The 19,458-nt window shown below is 43.2% G+C and overlaps 1 protein-coding gene across 1 annotated transcript in view; it reads left to right on the top strand.

The window, feature by feature from the left end:
* Positions 1–18,637, top strand: part of tnfaip6 (tumor necrosis factor, alpha-induced protein 6) — a 33,373-nt gene extending 14,736 nt beyond the window's left edge. Inside the window, exons 4-7 of the mRNA XM_055638715.1 lie at positions 3,726–3,887; positions 4,666–4,894; positions 15,755–15,795; positions 18,340–18,637. Coding sequence (XP_055494690.1) covers positions 3,726–3,887; positions 4,666–4,894; positions 15,755–15,795; positions 18,340–18,470 — 563 coding nt within the window. The 3' untranslated portion in view covers positions 18,471–18,637. The remainder of the gene's footprint in view (positions 1–3,725; positions 3,888–4,665; positions 4,895–15,754; positions 15,796–18,339) is intronic.
* The last annotated feature ends 821 nt before the right edge of the window (positions 18,638–19,458 follow it).

Consider the following 19,458-nt stretch of genomic DNA (forward strand, 5'->3'; position numbering starts at 1 on the left):
GTATTAGGCAATTAAAGAATTGGTGGACCTAAAAAGGTTGTCTCTTACTTTGGTCTAAAGGCCTTTTATTCTAGATCAATGGAGTGTGAAAATCAAAGGCTAGGATTTTTTTGGCACCTCTACTATCTGTTAATTGGTCACATCACTTTGGCCATGGGCTACCACATGGAAATATAGTTGTAAGAAACTATAGGTGAGGAAATCAGCTATTCAACCTACCAAGTCCATGCTAGGTTTAAAATCTAATCAATTTAGCCACATTCTTCATCATTTCCACCATCTACAATGTAATCTTACCACCAGTCACATTTTTTCCTATTAGCCCTTTCTGCTTTCTGCAAGGACCACTCCCTCCTTGACTCATGGTCATCATTCCTCCCCACCCATCCCTATTCATCCCCAGGAGCTTTCCTTTGCAACCAAGGAAGAGGAAATACCTGTTCCTACAACACCTCTATCACCACCATTCAGGGGCCTAAACAGCCCTTCCAGATAAGGCGGGGATTCACATACAGCTTCTCCAACCTCAGTTTCAGTTTAGTTCATTGTCAAATGAAAGCTTTTTACTGTACCTTGCTATGACAATGACAATAAACTAAACTGAAACTGAATTCATCTATTGCTCTCTTTATGGCCTTCTCTCTGTCGGCGGGACTAAGCAGAGTCGAGGCAACTGCTTTGCCGAACCCCTGCACTCCATCCACAATGACCATCCTGAGCTCCCAGTTTCTCCATCCAGTTCCCACACCAACCTGTCTGGCCTCAGCCTCTTCCACTGCCAAGGTGAAGCCAAACACAAACTAGGGGAACGGCAACTTAAACTGCCTATTATGTTCCTCTCCCTATTCAACTGATTCACCCAGGATCTCTCACACACAACCTTCTTTCAAAACACAGACCTCCCTCCCACCCCTTAACCCAGTTTCTAACCCCTTCCTCATCTTGTTCCATCTGCCTATCCACCACGCACTCAACATTCTGAGTCCTCTGTTATTTCCATCTTTCCACTCTCCCTCTCTTTTCCACTCATCAACTTGCTTTCTTATCAGATTCAATAATCGGCAGCCTTTTGTTGTCAGCCACCCTCTAACATTGACTCCACCCATCCTTCCCCCACCTAGCTCCATCTGCCCATTAACCCCGTCTTCACCTGGATCCACCTGTCACCTGCCAGCTCCTACCTCACCCCTTCCCTTGCCATTCCACACTAGCTATCTCCCCTTTCCGCTCTCTACCTTGCCGCAGAGACTTGACCCCTAACTTCGACTTTGCCATCATAAATGATGCTGAACCAACTGAGTTCACTCTAGCAGTTTGTTTTTTGGCCTATTTCTTACTCCTTGTAACCCTGCAAATTTTGTTCAATTGTTTTGACCCCAATCTTTAGCAACACTCGTCCCCTTTGGGTGCTACCTTATTCATGGTAGCCAATGATGTCTATTGTTTACACAATAATATTCCTCCAGTTAGTTTTCAGTCAGGGATGGAAAACGATATTTTAAAACGTCTCAAAACAACCATTCCCACAAGGTAGGACTAGGACTAGGATTTGTCTTGCAACAGAGCAATTATGTTGCAGAACCATTGTGGTCTCTATTAGAAAGTAAATGTAAAGTTCCAAGAATGTTTGGTTGCTGAGTTTTATTTCTGCACGCTTTGGAGTACACACAATTGGCTGCTTGAGATCATGCCAACAATATTTAAAATAGTCTTCTCTTTAAGAATATAGGACAAAGAAGGGCATTCAGCAAGCTGGCCTCATGTATGTTGTACAATCATATCCTAAGTGGGCAAAAACCAAAGTGCTGCAGGAACTCAGCAGATTATGCAGTATACGTGCAATATGTGTGATCAGAACGGACAGACGATGCTTTGGGACAGGCCCCTTCTCCACAGATGTGTTCTGGCTTAGCCCACCCTCATTACAAGCTCAGGGATTCCGGGACAGGGCTCACCAGTGTATCTTATGGAACCACCTTCCCACATCTCAGCGTGTGCCCCAGTGGAGGTTCATCGTGAAGACCTGATGTTAGGTGGCTTCCATCTGCACTGCAAGGACAGCTGAGATAGCTCTCATGAAGGCTCTTTGTCCTGAAATGTCAACTTAGTTTATCTTCCCACAAATACAGTCAAATCTGTTGAGAATTTCCAGAAGGTCGATTTTTAATTTTTAATTTTTAAGTGTAAGGATCAATCTGTATTTGTTCCCTCTTTATGCCTTATCTTTTTTTTTTTTGCTCTGCTACATTTTCATTGATCCTTTTCTTGTTCCACTTCTTTCACAATCCATTTATTTGAATTTAAAAAATCTCATGGATGCACTCAGCGGGTAAGGCAGCATCTGTGGAGGGAAATGGACAGATGACATTTTGGGTCGAGACATTAAGGACCCTTGATCTGCTGAGTTCCTCCAGCAGTTTGTTTTTTTTGGACAGGATTCCAGCACCTGCAGTCTCTCGTGTCTCTTTTGAAACAAAAACAATTGGCAGTGTTCTATGATGGCAATAGGAGGCAACAAGTCTAAAAGTTCACGTTGGAGCTTTCTGTCTTTGAAAAGCATTATTAGCTTAAATTATATGTTTTATTTTTAAAAAATCAAGTTTTAATGAGGTGAGAAATAATAAGCTTCATTTTAGTGCAATAGTATAAAAGCAACCAAATGTAAATAATTGAGATACAAAGAATTTCAGATGCTGGTTTACAAAAAAAGACATAAAGTGTTAGAGGTAGACACAAAATGCTGGAGTAACTCAGCGGGACAGGCAGCATCTCTGGACAGAAGGAATGGGTGACATTTAGGGTTGAGACCCTTCTTCAGTGCTAGTGTAGGATCAACTGAATCCCACGACAGAAAGCAAAGAACAAACGACACTTAGCTGAGCCAGACACCTTGTGCCACGTTTATTCCAGAAGCCCCTCTTACCTGCATTCTCACCAATTGTAACCCATGTGCAGATAAGGCCAATTAGTGCGTCTGACCTTGGAGTTGTTATTGAGCTCTTGTGGCTGGGCCTTCTCGTGAGGTTGCTGGCAAGTCGCCAGTGGTGACAGGCTGTATGCAAAACCAGCGTGGGTGTGAAGGCACCAGACTAGAGTATCTCTGCGGGTCAGAAAGCATCTCTAGAGTACAGGGATACGTGACATTTTTGGCTGGGATCCTTCTTCAAAAGTCTGTTCAAGTCAGTGTAAATGATTTGGTATGAATATAAAACAGGATGTCCATTAACTTGACTTGAGCCTGAGTGCAGTACATAAACCAAGCAAACAGAAATGCTCAAGATCATTGTTTAGCTGTTTGTACTTTACCTGTTTGACTATCATGGGTGATATGTTGCTTATTATGAACCAGTGCCATGATATGCAGAATATGTTACTCTGGTGAAGTGAAGCTCTTACTTTATTCACAGGATCAAAGCAAAACTGCAATCAATCTTGAAAATTGCTGCCGTGACTATGATTAAGACTTTCCAAACCCTTAATATCCAATCTGGTTCAAACACGCTTTCTAAGTAATAAACCATCTGTTGGAAGAACTCAGGACTGATGCAGAGTCTCACCCCAAAACATCAACAATTCCTCTCCCTTCCCCCGCCACAGATGCTGTTTGACGTGCTGAGTTCCACGAGCAGTTTGCTCCAAATTCCAGCATCTGCAGTCTCTCATGTCTTTATGCTGTTTAAATATCTCACACAGAGCAGGTTAACACCTCTTTACTTTATATGCAGGGTTTCACGTGTGTGCAGCTGGATGGCTTGCTCGAGGAAAGGTCGGTTACCCAATAGTAAAACCTGGACCCAACTGCGGACATGGAAAAACTGGTATCATTGACTATGGATATCGAGTTAACAAAAGTGAACAATGGGATGCTTACTGCTATAATCCAAATGGTGTGTTCAATACAGCTATGTTATATTTGATTTCCCCAAGGGTGGCACTGTGGCACAGCGGTAGAGTTGCTGCCTCACAGTGCCAGAGACCTGAGTTCGATCCCGACTACTGGTGCAGTCTGTACAGACTTTGCATAATCCCCTGTGACCTTGTGGGTTTTCTCTGGGTGCTCCAGTTTCTCCCCACAGTCCAAAGATGTCTGCAAGCTAATTGGCTTCTGCAAATTGTGCCTAGTGTGTAGGATAGAACTAGTGTATGGATGATCGCTGGTCGGTGTGGACTCAGTGGGCCAAAGGGCCTGTTTCCACACTGTACCACTAAACTAAACTTTAACTAAACTAAAATTTAACAACTATAAATTCAACTACATATAGATAGATGCTAGATACGTCTAGATAAACTATCGTTCTACTATTGTCATGTGATTGAGTACCAAGACCATAGTTTTGTTCACCTGAACTATGTAACTAACACATACTGTAGTTACATATGAAACTGAAAGGAGATTTGAGCCAACTTATTTAGAAATGATTACTACAAATACAATTATAGAGCAACATAATTTTTCTGGTAAAGACTGACTCAACAATGTTAGTAGTCTGGACAATCACAAACTAGTGCTCTGCAATAGGCAGTGGAGATTTAGATATTCATCTCAGAGTGAATAAAAACTGAATTTCACTCCTGGCTTTTTAATTTCTTTATATAACTTACACAGAATTTTTTTTCTCAACTTTATTGCTTATAATTCTTTTGATTGCGTTTTCCCCATTTCAGCAAAACAATGTGGTGGTGTTCTAACAGATCCAGAGCGTATTATCACTTCTCCAGACTACCCAAATGAATATGAACATCAACAGATCTGTTACTGGCACATCCGAATAAAATACAAGCAACGTGTTCATATACGTTTTCTGGAATTTGATGTAGAAGATGACCCTTCCTGCTTGTCTGACTACCTTGAAATATATGATAGTTATGATGACGTGCTGGGCTTTGTTGGCAGGTACGTGCTTATACTTGAAAAATAATTTAAGGAAACTGAATTCTAGTGCAGCAATGAGTCAAAATAATTGAACAACCATACTAGGTAGGCAGAGTTGTTTTAGATCTTGTGGCATCGGTCATATTGAAATTCAGGAATGGTGTCAAAATCCGAGAGATTAGCTAGAAAAATCAAGGAATTTGGTACATAGGTAGATCCCCTTCCCTGCAAAAGCCAAGAATTTATTTCTGACACAAATAAGAAATTGATAGTCAGGTGATTTTGATAGTTATTTCTATAATAACATTTTAATTGCTTTTTTCTACATGCAGAACTAATTTTCTTTGCCTTTCTGCATCCATAAATCTGGGATAGCTGCAGAATGCAATCACTGTCACATTGTTATAAAATTCAGGAAAGGAGAAATTAAAATTACGTCCAAGCCACATCCTATAAAGTGTTAGAATTCCAACAACGTATCACATGTATTTCAAAGATCCACCATGGTGAATAATGAAAATGGGGGAATAGAAGTCTCCCAGAAGATCCAATGCTGATGCCATACCTTATTCTTTTTCTTTTTTTCTGGACCTGATAGCACGCAAACAAAATATTGTCACTGTATCTGGGTACATGTAACAATAATAAACTAAACTAAACTATGGCAGCTTTCAATAGACAATAGGTGCAGGAGTAGGCCACTCGGCCCTTCGAGCCAGCACCGCCATTCAATGTGATCATGGCTGATCATCCCCAATCAGTACCCCGTTCCTGCCTTCTCCCCATATCCTGTTCTTATGTGTCAAACAATAACCCCATTCCTGTTCTTATGTGTCAAACAATAACCATTTTGCACAAAAAGTTGAAATTGTGTGCACCTAAAGATATTGAGCCATATTGTTTTGCCTTAGGATCAGAAACCCGCTCATTTCAATGTCTTTTCTCAACCTGGAAAAAAAGGAAAGAAATGTGTTTTTTTAAATTTATTTTCAGATGATTTGTAAATGATTAATGCAATTGAATTAATTTTATTTTTTATTTTTGACATATTTTACTTATTTGGTGGAATTTTGATTGTTTATGACCACTGAATATAAACTGCAAAATAGTCTCAACAATTTTCACATGAGACAAAGCTCCTGATATGCCTCCTATCAAAGTTTGCCAGGACATTCCAATGAGTTCATTCATAGCAAACACTACCTCAGCCCCTATAGCTTTTCAGTCACCTCCTGTTAGATCAACCTTCCTTACCTGACTCTGGTAAGAGCTATGGTTTGGAGTCCAATTCATCAAGATTTGACCTATCATCTCATCTCATTCATCAAATATCCAATTCTTTCTGCTTTTAGACAAGTGAGGTTCAAGTAACACGTTTTAATTTTAATCAACCTTAATGTTATCAGAGTGTATTGCTGATTTTAATCTCGTATAATCAATTATTACTTTTATTTCAAAGCTTTTAAAGCTTCCATTTCATATATTAGGATGCTGTAAAAAGTCCTACACATCAAAAGTTTTATGTTCATAGACTAAAAAGAGGCACATGGTGTAGCGATGTTACAAAACTTCCTTCAGCGGCGCTGCAGTTCTGCCACTGACCTTGTGCCCGACTTTAGCGCCTTTGGGGGGGGGGGGCCGTTTTCTACTGCTTATCGGAGGCGGACGTCCTCGGGCTGCCAGCCGTTGAAGAAAAATCGATCCAACTTTTTTTTAATCGCAAGACAATTTAATAAGTACATTAAAATAAATAACGACTTCTAACGCCCTCAACGCCGACAACTTGACTGATCGCATGAACGGGAAAAAATAAAATGTAAGTCGTGTATTTTACATATAATCTTGTTTCTTGGGATGGCTTTAATCAAATTTTACAATGCAAAAATGTTATTTGGGCCCTATACAAACCGGCAGTGTTTTTCCTGCCAATATGGGGTTCAAATTCACCGCAATTGCAACGTTCCAATCGATCGTGTTCCACTCGCAAGATGATTTAAATGCTCTTTTTTTGGACAATGTCATAAGAGCATCTAAATCGTCTATATTTTGTGTTATTGTATATCCATAGTTAAAATTTTTTATACTAAACTAGACCAAGTGCAGACCCGTTGGGTCTGTTCCCCCAACGTGCGGTTGCGGGGGGGGGGGGGGGGGGGGGGGGGGGGGGGGCATGTGTGTGGCGTCACACACATTAACTACCATCCCGCACACGCGCTAACTACCCACCTTGATATTATATTAATATTATTAAATTGCTCCTTTTACCCCACAACCACAATATCTGCTGACACATAGCCCCCCAACTCGCAGGCGCATCTAAAGGGGGGGGGGGGGGTTAGAGAGTGAGGGGCAGAGAGAGAATGGGGAGAGACAGAGAGAGAGGGGCAGAGACAGAAGGGCAAGAGACAGAGGCGGAGGGGGGTTGAGGGGGGAGGAGGAGAGGATAGGTGGGTGAGGGGGGGGAGGGTGGGGGAGGAAGGGAGAGGGAGAGGGGGAGAGAGGGGGGGGGGAGAGAGAGAGATGGGGAGAGTGGAGATGGGGGGAGAGAGTGGGTAGGGGGGAGGAGAGGGGGGGGGGAAGGGAGAGAGGGGGATGAGGATGGGGGGGGAGAGGAGGAGAGCGGGGAGGTGAAGGGGGTGAAGGGGGAGACAGGGGTAGGGGGAAGGAGGTGGTTGAGGGGGAAGGGGGGGGGGGGTAGAGAGGGGTGGGGGATGGGGAGAGGAGAGGGGAAGAGGGGGATGTGAAAGGAGAGGGGTGGGGGAGAGAGAGGGGGGGGGAGGGGGGAGGAGCTGGGAGGGGGGAGGGGAGGGGTGGAGGGGGAGTGTGGGGGGAGTGAGAGAGAGAGGAGATGATGCTGTGCGCGTCTCATGCACCAAAGCTGTTGGGGGGGGAGGAGTGTGCGTCGTCACACGCACTGAGCACCCGCCCCCACAAACAGATGAGAGCGTCTGCTTGAATGGAGAGTGCGTGCCCGCCCCACAAACAGTCACACACACACGGGCAGGCGGGCGGGAATTCTTCCCTGAAGCAGGTCGGTCGGGCACAGTTGCCAGAAGCTGAAAAACTACGGCTGCGGTTCTGGCAACAGCCAGCGTTCTGCTCTGTCTGGGGGGTTTATTACTATTTCCATCACAACGGTCAATTTTGTCATTAACTACAATTAGGTAATTATCTCATTATATGCTTTAATTCAGGTCATCCAAGTAAGATGTTTTATATTTGTTTCAGAATGCTTCAATCTAAAATAACTGAAAATTTCATTCAGTTCTCTTGATTTAGAGGTACCTCATAGAGGTACCTACTAGAGGAGGGGCAGTGCTGGACCTCCTGTTAGGAAATGAGACTGGACAGGTGGCGGAGGTATGCGTTGGGGAGCACTTCGGGTCCAGTGATCACAATACCATTAGTTTCAATATAATTATGGAGAGGGTCAGAACTGGACCTAGGGTTGAGATTTTTGATTGGAGAAAGGCTAACTTTGATGCGATGCGAGATGATTTAAAAGGAGTGAACTGGGACATTTTGTTTTATGGGAAAGATGTAGAAGAGAAATGGAGGACATTTAAAGGGGAAATTTTAAGAGTACAGAATCTTTATGTTCCTGTTCGGTTGAAAGGAAACAGTAAAAATTGGAAAGAGCCCTGGTTTTCAAGGGAAATTTGACATCTTGTTCGGAAAAAGAGGGAGATTACAATAATTATAGGCAGCATGAAGTAAATGAGGTGCTTGAGGAGTATAAGGAATGTAAAAAGAATCTAATGAAATAAATTAGAAAAGCTAAAAGAAGATATGAGGTTGCTTTGGCAAGTAAGGTGAAAGTAAATCCAAAAGGTTTCTACAGCTATATTAATAGCAAAAGGATAACAAGGGATAAAATTGGTCCATTGGAGAGACAGAGTGGACAGCTATCTGCAGAGCCAAAAGAAATGGGGGAGATATTGAACAATTTTTTTTCTTCACTATTCACCAAGGAGAAGGATATTGAATAGTAGGATTAAACGAGTACTTACCAGTATGAAGTTTGATCTGTATTTTATGAGGAGTTACGGTGAGGTATTACGTGAAGAACCCAGCTCTACTGCGCATGCGGCATACTTCGAAGCAGCGGTGTGAAATCACAGGAGAGACACAATATTTGAAGTAAGATAGTAAAGATCACGAGACATCAGTTTATTAGTTTGATCTATATAATGAGGGTGGGAGCGGCGGGCACGTAATACCTCACCGTAACTCCTCATAAAATACAGATCAAACTTCATACTGGTAAGTACTCGTTTAATCCTACTATTTTACTTCGGAGTCACGTGAGTGATTCCGTGAAGACTTCAAAGGTCTGTGATTTCAAACCGTGTAACAGTTTTTATTTCACTCACTGCCGAAGTTTATGAGGGAGGAAGTGTTATCGTAATCAACCAGTGGATCTGCTTTCAAAAGAAACAGAAAGGTATTTGTTAACAATAACAACATAAAGAGCTCCTCTGAGCTTAAATTAATATTGCAGTTTGTAATATTCTCCTGCAATTAAATCAGGTTTATCAACGGTTTATAATAAAAAATGTTCAGAACGTCGTTCCCTTGACCATCCTGCTGTATTGAAAATGTGGCCAACCAGGATGTCCATTCGTTCAGCCGCTGATACCAATGCTGCCCTAGTGGAATGGGATTAAATGTATTATTATCTATTCCGGCAGCTTTCAGTACCTGTTTGAGCCACCTTGGAGTGGTTTGGCTCGTACCCCGTCTTGGGTTACTGTGGTTGACCCATAGGCTTTACTCTCCCTCTAAGATTGTGTGTTGTGTCTATATATAGTAGTAGATGGGTCACCACACTCAACCTGGACTCTGGTGGGTAGGCCCGGAACCCCACCAGTGAATTGGGCGTTCCTGGTCCATATAGCCATATAACGACTACAGCACGGAAAACACAGGCGATCTCGACCCTACTAGTTCGTGCCGAACTCATAATCTCGCCTAGTCCCAAATACCTGTGAGTTAGATTTTACCAGACCTAAATATGAACGTGATGCGTCCGGGGTAATCACCATGTATCTAGTCTAGTTTATGGAGTGACCGGACTCTGTGAGCGTGTACGAGAGCCATAAGCATGAGCGTTTTTTAAACATAGATTAAGCAAGCTGAGGGATCTGGCTGGTGCCATTCTCTGAGATATGTCAATATCACACCAATATCCCATACATGGGTATATACCTGGGTGTTTGGGGCTTATATTATAGTTGCCCTTCATAAGTTTACCTTCAGTTTACCTTCAGTGGATGGGATCCCATGCTCCGCTGTCATGCTGTTTTAGATAAGCAGATAAGGCGCTTCATGCTGTATTTACGGCATTGTAACTCACCTTTTGGTCATGGTGTAGATGTTCCAGGAACTCCAATACGTCAGTGGTTGAATAATTCGGTATGTTGTCCCTGCGTCGTGGCAGTATTTTACCCATGTTAGCTTTTAGTGACTGTTCGCAGGGATGCCGACATGGTGGTCCCTTGGATAATCCCAGTCCCTGGTAAGGTCTATTCAAACCCTGCACCCAGGAGTTTGATGTTTCCCTGGCATGGGTGGCTTGTGCCTGATACTGGGTTGAGTCAGCAACCATGGTCCACTAGGGAAATCCATAGGTGACTCGCCCACCGTGTCGTGATGAACTGGGAACCATGGCTGTGTAGGCCGGTCGGGCACGTTCAATATCTCGGAGACTCCCATCTGTATTCCGAAGTGCCCGTCTGATGAGGCAGAAGGGAGGAAGGCAAAGCAGAAATTCCCCCTTCCAGCGTGTAGGCATCTATCGCTGCTGCCTCTAATCTGGTTCCCAAGTCACATACATAGGTTACTGGTGATTCCTTCTTGTGCAACCAAATTGATATCTGGCTTTCAAACTGCTTAATACCTTTAGCAGATATTTTGGGTTTAACATCTATTCAATGTAATCATAAATTTACCCCGTGACCTGGTGTCTCCCACTGTGTTCTAGCTTCCTAGGACATAGGCAGCTGATAGTTAAAATGTCTTTTGACACACCATTGCCAGATTTGTTTGACCAATTTGATGCACAACAATGATTATTATGCTCCCCATATGGTTGATATAAGCCACCACCATAGTATTATCAATCCGTAACCACATATGTACGTGCTGCATTTGAAATGCATATGTTTTTTAGCCCAATAGGCGCTCACCAATCCCAAGTAGTTGATGCCCGGTATGTGTAGTAACAATGTTTGTGAATTGGTCCATCTGTTACCTGTGCTGGATATGGAGTTTAGTTGCTCCCCAGCCTAAAGTATTGGCATCGGTTTTTAATAACCAAATTGGGATTGGTGATGATAATAGGGCTGAAAACTATGCCAAATAGATGTCTACCCACCACCTTAGTTGTGATATAGCTTCAGTGGGTTCATTCATGATTTGATTATAGTGACCCAAGTACCTAGGCAAAGTAACAGTCATATGGACGGAATTATTATTGAAGCCCAGATAATCCTTGGTAGTTAACGCTTCAATACTGGTTTATCTGGGCGTGGGATAAACCTCAGAGCTTAGGGAGCTGTTTCGTAGCTAGAACTGCTGCCACAGCTAATTCCTTTGTTTCCCCTAATATGAGGATATCATCCAATATATGCCATGATTATGCTTGTTTTCTCAATATTTTCATGGCCGTTTGATATTTATAATAGATTTAGGGCAGAAGTTAGACCATAGGGACTGCTCTATGCTCCCATGGTTGCCCTAACCGGGATATCCATTATCCAGGTAAAATTTTTAGGTATCTATAATGATCCTAGTGTATGGGTATAAGATAGTTAGCATCTTCCATATCAATGCTCCCCTTAGGTATCCTTGGGAGATCAGATGCCTGGCAGTGACAAAAACCCATCTCCATCTTAAAGTGTATATATACTCAACAGATTTATTTAGTGATATTAGATCAATGATGATGCTACATTCACCATCTTTTGTAGTTTCCAATGGTTCATGTTTACTCACATGATCCGTTTAGTAATGAGCCTTTCTAGTTCAGCTTGACCTTCTCACTTCTCTTTTCTTAGAGGGAGAAAGTGCCCTTTGGGCACATTGCTGAACTGGCGGTAATATGCCCAATTTGAATTCATTTTTATCCTCTAATACTGTTGAGTATATTTTAGTTATTTGTGACAGCATCCCATGCTTTATTAACAAGTGTAAATGCCCCCCCCCCCCCCCCCCCCCCCCCGCAGTTAGTAGAACACCCTTGTTTAGTGTAAACTGGGAGGAACCAGACTACCTACCTCCATGTTTGTTGTTTTTTCATGAAGGCGTAGTTTGCTGGTATGCTGGTGCTGTCGGTGGGGCGGCGCATCTTCCCACGGCTCCGCTCTGGGCCCCGTCTAAAAAGAACTTTGGGGGTAATGTGAAGCGGTCGCCAGGCTTTCACCAGTCCTTGTTTGATATCGCTGGTGGATGCCGAGGGGTGCTGCCAGCTGGGTGTTGGATGCGATGTCCTGCTCGTTCCATGGCCTGCCTTCATGAGGCGCACAGGTTTAGCTGCCTCTCTTCCCGCAGCAGCGGTTTGCATAGCCCCATATATTTGGGGTTGCGGGCAGGTCTATATGCACCATTGTTCAGTCGAGTATCCCAAATTTGGGAACATCTTAGGCGTCAGCACCCTGGTAGTGCAATGGGATAGTCTCATCCTGGGAGAGTATAATCCGTGGAAAAAACGAGCAAAGGCGGTAACATCTTGACCCTTCTGTAGAATTCGCTGCTTGTCTGCGAGTCCGCTGACCCAGCTGCCTGCGGATTTGCCTCTGGAAAGGCCTGCTCCTGCAGGGCTTTGTTGGGAAGATGGTCGCGTGGAGGAGCCATGTAGTGGCCCACGACACCCAGTAGCTCTTCCTGATCCTGCTCCCCTGGCATACTGCTGTTCTCGTCCGCCTGCCCAGCGTTTAAGCCAGCCCAGCCCTGGCCTCCTTAGCTAGCCTCAAAAGAGGGAGCAAAAGGGTGTGCCATAAATTGGAGGAGGCATAGCTCAAACTCCGCTGTTGCATCAATCCCTCGACAAGGGAGATGGCTAGTGCAATAGCACTGGGGTAGGAGTCAGCTCCCTTGGCATTCAGCCAGTGCCCCTTTATTCCTGGAGGTGAACTCCATGACCTCCTCTGGCTTGGGGAGACAGACATACTTATTTTTGCTGTCTCCAACCTGTTCCAGTTTTGGAGGAAGTTGGCTCCTGTAGAACCTGTTGAATTGGGAAGATTTTTCTCTTACCTGTATGTAGAGGCTGCCTGCCGTTTTCCAGGCGGCATTGTGGCGGTTCCCGGGCGGCGATTCTCTTTGTCAGGAGTCTGCAGGGCTGCCGGTCGGGTTTTTAAAACTTCCGGCCGGTCCGCTGCTGTTACCAAACAGCTGTTCAGCGGACCGGCATTAGCGCAGCTCCTTGCAGCGGTCCGCAGCGTTTGCGGTCCGGGTAGCGCCTTTTCCCCGTCCACTGTCGGCTCCACGCTGGAGTCGAAACGGGGCCGCTCACCATGCCTCTCTACTTTGCTCCCCCTGGAGCAAAAACCACAAGGCCCGATTAAGGTAAGTACTTACCTCTCGTCCTTGGATGCGGGAGCTGCCCGACTCCCGCTGGCCGCGTTCTGCACAGCTGTGCGATTATGCCGCATGCGCAGTAGAGCTGGGTTCTTCACGGAATCACTCACGTGACTCCGAAGTAAAATTATGTGAGGTAAGGGAAACTAGTAGAGTAGCTATGGATACTATGAGGTTCAAAGTAAAAGAAGTACTGACACTTTTGAAAAATATAAAAGTGGATAAGTCTCCAGGTCCTGACAGGATATTCCCTAGGACATTGAGGGAAGTTAGTGTAGAAATAGCCGGGGCTATGACAGAAATATTTCAAATGTCTTTAGAAACGGGAATAGTCCCCGAGGATTGGCGTACTGCGCATGTTGTTCCATTGTTTAAAAAGGGTTCTAAGAGTAAACCTAGCAATTATAGACCTGTTAGTTTGACTTCAGTGGTGGGCAAATTAATGGAAAAGATACTTAGAGATAATATATATAAGCATCTAGATAAACAGGGTCTGATTAGGAACAGTCAACATGGATTTGTGCCTGGAAGGTCATGTTTGACTAATCTTCTTGAATTTTTTGAAGAGGTTACTAGGGAAATTGACGAGGGTAAAGCAGTGGATGTTGTCTATATGGACTTTAGTAAGGCCTTTGACAAGGTTCCTCATGGAAGGTTGGTTAAGAAGGTTCAACTGTTGGGTATAAATGCAGGAATAGCAAGATGGATTCAACAGTGGCTGAATGGGAGAAGCCAGAGGGTAATGGTGGATGGCTGTTTATCGGGTTGGAGGCAGGTGACTAGTGGGGTGCCTCAGGGATCTGTGTTGGGTCCTTTGTTGTTTGTCATGTACATCAATGATCTGGATGAAGGTGTGGTAAATTGGATTAGTAAGTATTCAGATGATACCAAGATAGGGGGTGTTGTGGATAATGAAGAGGATTTCCAAAGTCTACAGAGTGATTTAGGCCATTTGGAAAAATGGGCTGAAAGATGGCAGATGGAGTTTAATGCTGATAAATGTGATGTGCTACACCTTGGCAGGACAAATCAAAATAGGACGTATATGGTAAATGGTAGGGAATTGAAGAATACAGTTGAACAGAGGGATCTGGGTATAACCGTGCATAGTTCCTTGAAGGTGGAATCTCATATAGATAGGGTGGTAAAGAAAGCTTTTGGTATGCTAGCCTTTATAAATCAGAGCATTGAGTATAGAAGCTGGGATGTAATGTTAAAATTGTACAAGGCATTGGTGAGACCAAATCTGGAGTATGGTGTACAATTTTGGTCGCCCAATTATAGGAAGGATGTCAACAAAATAGAGAGAGTACAGAGGAGATTTACTAGAATGTTGCCTGGGTTTCAACAACTAAGTTACAGAGATAGGTTGAATAAGTTAGGTCTTTATTCTCTGGAGCGCAGAAGGTTAAGGGGGGACCTGATAGAGGTCTTTAAAATGATGAGAGGGATAGACAGAGTTGATGTGGACAAGCTTTTCCCTTTGAGAATAGGGAAGATTCAAACAAGAGGACATGACTTCAGAATTAAGGGACAGAAGTTTAGGGGTAATATGAGGGGGAACTTCTTTACGCAGAGAGTGGTGGCAGTGTGGAATGAGCTCCCAGTGGAAGTGGTGGAGGCAGGTTCATTTGTATCATTTAAAAATAAATTGGATAGGCATATGGATGAGAAGGGAATGGAGGGTTATGGTATGAGTGCAGGCAGGTGGGACTAAGGGGAAAAAAAAATTTGTTCGGCATGGACTTGTAGGGCCGAGATGGCCTGTTTCCGTGCTGTAATTGTTATATGGTTATATGGTTATTTTTAAGACGGTTATGGGTTTTTGACTGTCCTCGATCACAGCTTTTGTGGATGGAAAAGCAATTGGGAACAAGATGCTAATTTCCGAGTATGAAAATGGCCATAACATTTTTAATACTGAAGATATGAAAGTGAATTAGGTGTCAAATTAAACTTGTTTTTATGCTTTATCTGATGGGATAAATTGCAGACTTGATTTTTTAAATCTCAAAATTTTGTAACATTGCTACATGGTGCTGTTTTTTTCAGCATTGCCTATTTGTAAAATTGGTCCCAAGTACTGTACAATTATCTCAGGGTCAAATTATACAGTGGAGTCAACATTATTTCTGTATCCATAAAAAATGTATATTTATTGTGCTTATGGGAAAGTGCAATCCAGTGGTGATCTGTGGTTGAATTAGAAAAAGGATTTATTTTGTAGTCATCAAGACTTAAATCTTTACTGGTGAACCTTCAATGCTGAATGTTAAATCTTCATATTTTATGTGTTTTCAGATTTTGTGGAGATCAGTTACCAGAGGATATCATTAGTACAGGTAATCGTGCAATTTAATTCCAACCCCTCCTGAACAAAATGCTGGAAGAGAAATACTTTGGAATGTGTGACATTTATTTGTGGGAAATCATCTAATCTTAAGCAATAATGTTTAAATATTTGATATCATACCTTCCATTGGATGTGGTGCTAATGTGTAGAGTATTTGGAATAGCAGTATCAAAACTGCTATGTGAAATTTCTATCAAAACAAATATGCGATGCTATGACCTGCCTACCAACTATGGAGGCATTGGTTAGTAATAATTATTCCAGTTAAATACAATTGCAAACACTATTCACTCTCCTGCTAATTACTGTTTATGATACATGGACAATCTTTCATTTCAACACAACCACAGAACAATCATTCTTGTAAATATTCAACTATAAAATCATAAGACGTAGGAGCAGAATTAGGCCATTTAGTCCACCGAGTCTGCTCCGCCATTCGATCACGGCTGATCTATTTTTCCCTCTCAACCCCATTTTCCTGCCTTCTCCCCATAACCTTTGAAGCCCTTACTAATCAACCTCAGGAGGACAATATCCTAATCCCTTTGTTCCTAGACATTACAAGAGACATTTTTACCAAAAGAAAGACTCAGAACGACATGCGATTCAGCTCACAGTTCAATACATTTCACAGGTCACCCACTAATGCTAAACCCAGATGCAACAGGTAAAGGGCCTGTCCCACGAGCATGCAACCTGCATGTGGCAAGCGCGACCAAACCGGAAGTGGGGGCCGTGCGGAGGTCGACTGATCCCCGTACAGGGCCGGTCCCACCAGCATGCGCCTGCATGCGGTGAGCACGACCAAACCGGAGCGGGGGCCGCGCGAAGGTCGAGTGAGTGACGTGAAGCTCGAGCACAGTCCGCGGGAAGTTCGTACGTGACGTACGGCGTCAAGACGCTGCGTACGGCGTCAAGACGCTGCGTATGCCCATCGAGGCGGTGCGTATGGCTTCGAGGCGGCTGTGGGCCGGCAGGCCGTTGCCGTGCTGAATTTTTTAACACGGTCAGTTTTTTTGAGCACCGCGCGATGTCGGGACCAGCTCCGCGAGGCCGTACGGCTCAAGCGACCACATTAGGTGATAAATGGAGTTGCATGCTCGTGGGACAGGCCCTTAAGGTTGCATCAAATTTTTAAAATAATTTTCAAAATCAAATGTCTCTATCCCACTGTACAAAGAGATATTTTGGGCAACACGTCTGTGCTGATGATAATCATTCATTTAAAGCACTCGTTATTTACTGTTTCTTCTACAGTTATGGAGTAGAACTATTTCAGCTCTCGACAGATGCTATCAATATTATCTAGGTCCGACAACTTTAATTACGGCAATCATTTTCTCTGGCAGAGCTAGTGTTCCCTCTAGAGGGCATTTGAAGAATTGATAGCAGAAGCTTTCATTTAGTTGTTTAGCTTAGTTTAGACTTTAGAGATACAGTTTGGATACAGGCCATTCAGCCATCTGAGTCCGCGCCAACCACAATCACCCATACACTAGTTCTATCCGACACCCTACGATCAATTTACAGAAGCCAATTAACCAACAAACCTGCACATCTTTGGAATGTTGGAGGAAACTGGAGCACCGGGAGAAACTCACGTGGTCACAGGGAGAACGTACAAAACTCCGTGCAGACAGCACCCATGGTCAGGATCGAATCTGGGTCTCTGGCGCTGTAAGGCAACTCTATAGTTGTGCCTCTGTGCTGCCCCTTATCAACTGGAAGAAAACAATATACAAAGTGCTGGAATAACTCAGTGGGCCACGCAGCATCTCTGGAGAACATGGATACGTGACAATTTGGGTTCGGACCCTTCTTCAGACTGATTATAGAAGGGGGTGGGAGGAAACAGCTGGAAGAGAAGACGGGCAGGATAGGGCCTGGGAAGTGATAGGTCGATACATGTGAGGGTGGGGGTTTGATAGACACATGGCTGGACAAAGGCCAGAAATGAAATGTCAAAAAGTGTGATAAAAGGATAGGGGAGGTGCGGATTGTGACGGAACATAGGTGGAAGGGAGGGGATGGAAGGGATAAAAAAAGGGTTGTTTGTAAGTTTAGTTACCTAAAATTGGAAAATTCAATGTTCATACTGCTGGGTTGTAAGATACAAAAGTGGAATGTAAGGTGCTGTTCCTGCAGATTGCGTGTGGCCTCATCCTGGGAATAAAGGAGGCCCAGGACAGAAAAAAGTATGGGAATAAGAGGGGGTGGCAAAACAATTATCAACTGAGAGATCTATCAGGCCTCAATGGACCAAGTGCAAGTGTTCGGTGAAATTACCGCTAAGTTTATGCCTGGTAGACCACATTGGAAGCACTGAATGTAGTGAACCTCTGTCTCACATGGAAGGACTGTGGGGGTCCCTGGCTGGATGGAAGGACAGATGTTATATCTCCTGCTGTTGCAGGGGAAATTAAAAACCTCCTTACCTATATCCACCAGGTTTTATCCTGCCTTTCCTTTCTTCCAGCTTTCACCGACATCCAGTGGACATAAAAGTTATGGTGTTTTCTTTTTGTTGCAGGCAATGTTATGACTTTGAAGTTCTTGTCAGATTCATCAGTTTCAGCAAAAGGTTTTGTTCTTATGTATCAAGCCATCAATTCACCAACTCATTTTTCAGACCCTGATTCAAAAAACAGTACGAGGCAATGAAATCACAAGGATGCCCAGATATCTAATCAGACCTGCTGTTCAAAGAATTGAATTACTCGTCTCATCACAGAACAAGATTAAGCTTGGAATCTCTTAGTTTTACTCTTAATGTTACTTGGCAGTTTAGAATAAATTAATCTAACAGAAACATGTTTTTTCAATAATAGCATTCCATTTAACATTTACACGGCTTTAAAACTGCAACATGATATTTTAAAATAATTATCAACAACATAGCAGTTCACATGTGCTTAGGCTACCACCTCTTTTGAGAAAACACATTGTAGAAGAGTTTAATTCTGTATGTGTCTGATATTCCGTTAGTTTACAATATCTGTTTAATATAACATTTATTAATAAACGAGCAGTTATCCTCAAAATACCACCCAGACCTGAATGCAAGAAAATCAGGTATTATTCTTTCTGTTAATGGCTTCTTCCTGTTTTTACTATATGTTATTATGTACTTTACAATGTGATATAAAATAATCTAATCATCAAATTGATATAAATGTACAGGGTATCTATATTTTTTCCATGGTGTGCTCATATACTACGTGCATGTTTTACTTTGAGAAATTCACTGTCAATAAAGTCTTCCACCTAAAAGAAATACGAATTTATCGATGAACTGAAACTCTCAATCAAATGCTAACTATGCTGTTCTGCTCACATCACAGCATTATTGTGCAAATGTTTATCTCAGGCACCCTCTCAGGCGCCCACTCTAGTTCTGTGGATTTTGAGAGAGCCGACAATGTCAACTATCTCTCCATGTGTTGGAAAGGAGCTTAAATGGATGCGGAGGGGGTTGGGGAGCGGCATGAGTAATGGTCCACTCATTCCATTGCTTTTTCTGGGCTCTTACAAATTCCTGATGAAGAACCTCAACGCTAACAGTGTCGGTGGAGATGTTCCTTGCTGTTATAAGCTATCATATCGAGGATTCAAGAGTTGGGGAGAGGGGAGGAAACATTTTTTTCAAAGA

Source organism: Leucoraja erinacea, chromosome 7, assembly GCF_028641065.1.
Source record: "Leucoraja erinacea ecotype New England chromosome 7, Leri_hhj_1, whole genome shotgun sequence".
Lineage (NCBI taxonomy): Eukaryota > Metazoa > Chordata > Chondrichthyes > Rajiformes > Rajidae > Leucoraja > Leucoraja erinaceus.